General features: G+C 57.3%; 1 protein-coding gene and 1 long non-coding RNA gene across 2 annotated transcripts in view; both read right to left on the reverse strand.

The window, feature by feature from the left end:
- LOC118976155 (leukocyte immunoglobulin-like receptor subfamily A member 3) overlaps nucleotides 1-4,543 on the reverse strand; it is a gene marked incomplete at its 3' end in the record, with an annotated part of 14,318 nt that extends 9,775 nt beyond the window's left edge. The window contains exons 1-5 of the mRNA XM_037030492.1: nucleotides 4,509-4,543; nucleotides 4,121-4,422; nucleotides 3,660-3,965; nucleotides 3,154-3,435; nucleotides 2,562-2,861 (exon numbers count right to left, since the gene is read on the reverse strand). Coding sequence (XP_036886387.1) covers nucleotides 2,562-2,861; nucleotides 3,154-3,435; nucleotides 3,660-3,965; nucleotides 4,121-4,422; nucleotides 4,509-4,543 — 1,225 coding nt within the window. The remainder of the gene's footprint in view (nucleotides 1-2,561; nucleotides 2,862-3,153; nucleotides 3,436-3,659; nucleotides 3,966-4,120; nucleotides 4,423-4,508) is intronic.
- A 3-nt stretch (nucleotides 4,544-4,546) lies between these two features.
- On the reverse strand, nucleotides 4,547-5,366 carry LOC118976161 (uncharacterized). The gene is made up of 3 exons (XR_005064205.1): nucleotides 5,264-5,366; nucleotides 4,828-4,983; nucleotides 4,547-4,613 (listed from the first exon to the last, which is right to left on the reverse strand). It is a non-coding gene; the product is annotated as an uncharacterized LOC118976161 (long non-coding RNA).
- Between the last annotated feature and the right edge of the window lie 736 nt (nucleotides 5,367-6,102).

A 6,102-nucleotide genomic window follows, 5' to 3' on the forward strand; every position in this document is an offset into this window, starting at 1 on the left:
TGGGAACTGGCCTGCAACCCAGGCATGTGCCCTGACTGGGAATCATACTGCGATCGTCTGGTTCGCAGGCCCGCACTCAATCCACTGAGCTACACCAGCCAGGGCCATTGTTGGTGAGGGCACAGGCTGGGGTGGGAGCCGTGTCCCCCACTGAGGGCGCTTAATGGTGTGTGGGAGGCAATAAATCTGTGTTTCTCTCTCTCCCTTTCCCTCTCTAAAAAAATAATAAATGAAATGTTAAAAATATTAAAGAGGTTTCAAGCACACAGTCTACGATACATCATCTGTATATGGCGCTGTGTTCTCCTGAAATCAAATCTCTCCTCACCATATATTTCACTCTCTTGACCCTTCTCTGTCTCACTCTGACCCTTTCCCCTGGGGACCACCACTGTGTTGTCTGTGTCCATCTGTCCAAACCAGTCCTTATGTTAATTCCTATAACCAGTTGTTTAGACAGATTTATTGTCTGACTCAGAGACATACAGAATAGCAAATGAGCACAATAAAAGAAAGAAAAATGTCCTACAGGAAAGTGGGGCAGAGATGGAGGCTGAGCCCAGGGGTGTATCCGAACCTGTGCTGTGGGCTGAGCCCCAGGTCAGGGCGTGAGAACAGAGGCCCAGTCAGGGAAGGTCAGCAGGGCAGTGAGGGGAGATGCCCACAGTCTGACTGTGGGAAAGCCCCTGCAGCCCTAGCCCCTCCCCTCCCTGCACAGGAACCACGCCCACACCCTCCACATTCTCAGCAGACTCTTTCCCAGGGGTACCCGCAGTTTCCTCCAGAGCTTCCTGAGATCATCAGCCTCCTCTCCAGGCTCTGCCTCGCTGACTGGTGGGTGTGTTGTCCCCTGTGCTCAACTCCTGGCTGCATCGTGGGGTCTTCTCCAACTGTGCCAAGCTTCACACAGCAGCACCGTGAGGACCAGGAGGACCAAGCCAGACACACCCAAGCGGATGAGGTTCCCCACTGTGTAGTCTTGGGGTTGACAAGGTAGGAATTGAGGGTAAAGAGATCACAGGGGTCAGGGTGACTCAGATCGCCCCAATCCCCCTGCATGTCCACCAGGGCACCTGCATCTCATGGACCAGTTTGATGCTCTGAGCACAGTCCCATAATTGAGAATTTCCCTCTCCTCTCTGGAATCTGAGTTGTTTTCCCATCATCCCAGAGGATCATCTGCTCCAGAGGAAAAGAAAACGAGTAGGATATGAGAGGAGAGACCAAGCATGGCTACGGTCATCTCTTCAATGAGTCATCTAATCTAATCTTCAATGAGTCTCTCAGACTGGCGGTACCCATCTCCATTCCCCCAGGTGAGCATCTCTGGAGTCAGACATTGCAGTGCTTTGGAAAACGAAGATGCGCACAGGGGACTTCAATTTGTCCAGAAGGTCAGGACATGAAGGAGTGACGGCTGGATCTACCTTTTCTTTGCTCGCCCTCAGGTAGTTCCTTGTGTCTCTGACTCAGGGACATATTTTCCCTGTCATGTTCCTCTCTTCTTTCTATCAATCTTTCTTTCTTAAAAAATAAATAATTGCCACTGAGAGAAGAGAAGGGACCACCCAGCCCCACAGCAGGAGCAGCAGAGCCGGGGCCTGGACCAGGCCTTGTTCCCTCCTCTGAGCTCAGCACCTGAGCTGAGGGAAAGGACTTCTGTGTCCCAGACCTTGTCCTGCCTGTCCCTCCCTGTACAGTGTCACCATCACTGCTACGGTGGGGACATTCTCCATATCATCATGTCCTCAGTGGCTTCCCTGTGAGGGAAGGAGGTCAGAGCCAGAACTGAAAGGAAACCAAGGCCATGGGCCACGATTCTCTCCTTTTACACTTGGAGAAACTGAGGCACAGAGAGGGCAAGGGTGTGGCCAAGTCAGAGCCTCCAGAGGTGCCTGAACTTGCACAGGACTCAGTCCCTGTCCCCATGGAAACATGCACCACCTCCCCACAGAGACCCTCCCTGATTGATCTGTGGGCCTGTGTGTTCTGGGGGGTTCTCCATCCTTGGAGCCTTCTAGGAATTCAGTGGTGGGGGCTGTCCTCACCCCACCTCAGCTTGGCTGCTTCTCCCCTGGGTGGGACCACAGCATCGCCCTCTGTCATGACCCCCTCACCCATCAGCTGATTGCCTCACAGCCTGGGGGGAACCCTTGATCCACCCGCAGAATCAGCCTCTCTGAGAGACAAGAGTGGCAGTGAGGGTGATGTTCTCTCTGGGAGCAAGGCCTCTGCTATCCACCACACTTGTCTCGGCCTCTTAGTCTCTGGGAGAAGGAGGGGGATCGGGATGGGTGCCCCTGGCCTTTCCTCCTTTTGCTCAGCCTGAGGCCTCTCCAGCCTCCCTGGGCCCTGGAACCTGTCTGGACCACAGACATGGGGATGAATTTGAGGCAGGGGTGGGGTGACTCTGGAGTTTCAATCCCACTGGGAGGTGAGAGTCCCCTCAGGCTGACCGCCAGTTGGAGACCACCTCACTCTGTATCCAGCCTAAAGTTCACTTGGGGGACAGGGTGCTGAGCTGACCATGAGGACACGAGGAAAGGGCTGGGGCTCTTCACCTGAGACCAGGAGCTCCAGGGGGTCACTGGGCTGTGACAGCTGGAAGGGGGAGGAGCTGTGTGAGCTGTAGCACCTGTAGGTCCCTTGGTGACTCCAGGTCACAGGGCTGATGGTGAAGTTGGCCTGAGAGGGGGCTTCCATGTGCTGCAGACAAAGCTGCTGGGGAGGCTCCAGGGACCCCTCCCTGTGCAGGTGGAAGGTGTCAGCCCTGACCTCAGATTGACACTGCAGGGTCACGGTCACTCCCCAGGGCACTGAGGGCGATGGCTGGGCTGAGAAGGAGGGTTTCCTGTACTTTCCTGGGGAGAGGAGGGCTGTGATGAGCAGGAGGTCACCCCTCCCCCCATGCTCTTGTCCCTGAGCTGAGGGACCCTGTCCTTCCCCAGGGACACTGTCTGTGACCCCTGTCAGCTCCTCGCAGTCCCTCTGAGTGGGCATCTTATGTCTCCATGCCCCTCACTCTCTCTCCGAGCCCTCAGCCCCATCAGCCTCTGCTGCAGGACCCTGGCCTGTACCCCATCACCATTATGGTGACCCCAGGCCACAGCCCTGAGCAGACAGTCAGGACAGGGGGCAGGGCAGGCTCCTCACCTGCAATCAGGATGTCCAGGGGGGGGCTGGGGGCCGACCACACATAGGAGAGGTTGTGTCCACTGTAGCACCTGTACCGGCCCCCGTGGGTGAGGTTCACAGGGCCCAGGGGGAAGCTGGGGCTGTGCTGCCCCTGGAGATGCTGGCGGGGTGTGGGCCCCTTGTCCTTGGTCAGAGCGAATCTGTCAAAGCCGGGCTCTGAGTGACACTGGAGGGTGAGGTTGTCTCCAGGCAGCAGCAGGGGCCCTGGCTGGACCGAGAGGGAGGGCTCCCTGTACACACCTGGGGAGAAGGGTTATTGTCACCCTGGGGACACACACTCACCGCCCACTGGGGTTGCAGGGAGAGCTCTCCTGTGTCGCTCCAAAGTATCTTGCCTGTGCTTCTGTCCCCAGTAAACCTGTGTCACTGACCCCCACATCTCCCATGGCTTTATTGGGCACAAGATTTAGATCAGTTATTTGGGGCACCAGAAAAAAAAGGAAGCCAAGTGTGGGCCACCTCACCTGTGACCTCCAGGTACAGAGGAACACTGGGCTCTGACCACAGGTTGGGGTAGTAGCTGGAGGAACCATAACATCTGTAGGTCCCCCCATGGGAGGAGCTCACGGGGCCCACAGGGAAGACAGCCTGCCACCTCCTCTCAGAGGCTCTCCATTCTGATTTCATGCGTCGGGGGCGCTCAGCCCCTCCCTCCTTCAGCAGGTGGAAAAGGCCTGACATGGACAGTGAGCTGCACAAGAGGGACACGTTCCCTCCTGAGGTCACCACGGGGCCTGGGTGGGCTGAGAGGTAGGGTGCGCTGTACTCTCCTGAGGGAGAAGGAGGATCTGAGTTAGAGGGGACTGTCACCCCACCTTTCCCAGGTTTGTGCCGTGAGTGGTGAGGCTCCCCTAAAGTCATACTCTGTCCCCTTCATCCTCTGAGGAGGAGCCCACGGTGGGGAGGAGACCCGGGTTCCCCTTACCTGTCAGCACCAGGAACAGGGGCTCACTCCTCTCAGACAGCCTGTCCCCAGTGGTGTATGCACACTGGTACAGCCCTGCGTACTGTGGGCTCATGGACTGAATGAGGAACCTGGTCTTGTTGCTGGAGGCCTGTAGGATCCTCACATCCAAGGGCTCAGAGCCCCTGTCTTTATACAGAGCAAAGGCATTTGCCTGCAGAGACCCCTGACACCAGATGGTCACAGGGCTCCCCCTGCTGACGATGGGGCCTGGGTCAGCCCAGATGGAGGGTTTGGGGGGGACTGCTGAAATGGAATCAGATCTTCAGTGTTAGGAGGGTCTTCGTCCCCTTAATTTCTCAGCTGTCACTCCAAGGCCCCTCCCACACTGGTCACCACCATCCCAGACCCACTGTGTGTCCCCCAGCTGCCCAGTGTCACCATTGTGCTGATTCCGGAGGTCTCGGGGAGGACTCACCTGCCTGGACCTGGTCCCACGGGCCCCGACACAGCCCTGGAAGAGAGGCCCTGTGAGATTAGCCCCCACCACACACAGAAGCTGCAGGCCGGGTCTGGATCCCTGAGTGCTGGGGGCACACCTGGGGCTGAGCCACCTCTCCTGACCCCAGGAGTTCTCTCCCCACTGAGCCTGCTGAGTCCTGGGGTCTCTTGGACCAGGACCTGGGAGTGGAGGGGACCCCAACCCTCCTCTTCCCCCCAAAGCTCACCGAGACAGAGAAGGACAGTGAGGGTCACGGTCGTGGTCCTTCCTGCCATGGTCACCAGTGTGCAGACGATGTGTAAATTCACTGCAACTCAGAGTAACGAATGGGGTGTTACACGGTCTCAGCTGTGTGACAGGTCATGGGTTCCTCATCAGTGGCCTGGCAGGAAGGGAAGTAGCCCCTCCCCGAAAGATGGGCCAGAAGAGACGGCAAGCTCTGGACATTTTAGATCTGAGTCTCAGCAGACTCCACAGGCTCTGACTCCACAGAAGGCCTTTTTTTCTGTGTCCCCAAGTGGGCCTGTGGAGTGTCACTATGCAGACACCTCACACCACCCAGGCGTGACCCGCCAGAGGACAGGTGGAGGAGAGGCATCCCTGAGACCGGTAGGGGTGTGTGTGTGTCACGTACGTCTAACCCACCTCTGTGTGTGACTTACCTTCAGTTTCTGCAACCTCTGTGCCCGGTTTCAGGCTCAGGACTCTCATCCCACGGTGGGCTGCAACCTCGTGACATGGAGGGAATGGCGGTCCCCTCCTCATGGGTGGAGAGACCCATGCGAAGGGTCTCTCCCTTTGCAGAGACCCTTGGTGTCTCCTAGCCAGTCACTGAGTTGCTGTTGGAACCCAGCGGCACATCAGGAGCAGCTCTCTAAATGGAGCCTCTCTCTCTCTCGCAGGTGATATGAGGACCTGAGCCCAGAGGGCCCGGGCAGAGAATGCCTACAGTCTCCCGGGGCACCAGGTACGGGTCTGGATGGTCACGCGACTGCGGCTGCAGGTTCTGGAACTGGACTCCATTCACACCCACAGCCTTCTCCCTCAGCCAGTGAGTGAAAAATCTACTTTCTCAAATGCTGGATATGTGTGGCTTCCACGGTCCAAAGACGCACACCCAGAGTTGTGCCTAATTCTTAGTGTTTGGCGTGGCCAGCGGCCGTGGTGTGTACTTTACTGTTCAGGGCATGTCCTGATAGGGCGGAGAGAGTGAGACCTCTATAACCGCACAGCTCTGACAGGCCCTGAATCTTTCGGTTCCTCCTTTCTTCCCTGCACCTGCAGTGCCAACCACGGCAACCAGAGCCCCTGCGCCCCCTGCTCATCAGGTCCGACTCACAGAAAGTCATTCACGCCGTGGACAGATAGGAGGTTCTGCTCGATGTCCAGATGCTGAGGGTCCCTCGGACTCTGCTGTGAGAGAAGGAGGTGAGTTTTGTCCCTGGGAAAACTGGGAACACGAGCTCGGGTTTAGAACTGCCTCTTGGTTACTAGATCCGTG

This window comes from Sturnira hondurensis, unplaced genomic scaffold (genome assembly GCF_014824575.4).
Source record: "Sturnira hondurensis isolate 20B ecotype Veracruz unplaced genomic scaffold, ASM1482457v3 Scaffold0001715, whole genome shotgun sequence".
Lineage (NCBI taxonomy): Eukaryota > Metazoa > Chordata > Mammalia > Chiroptera > Phyllostomidae > Sturnira > Sturnira hondurensis.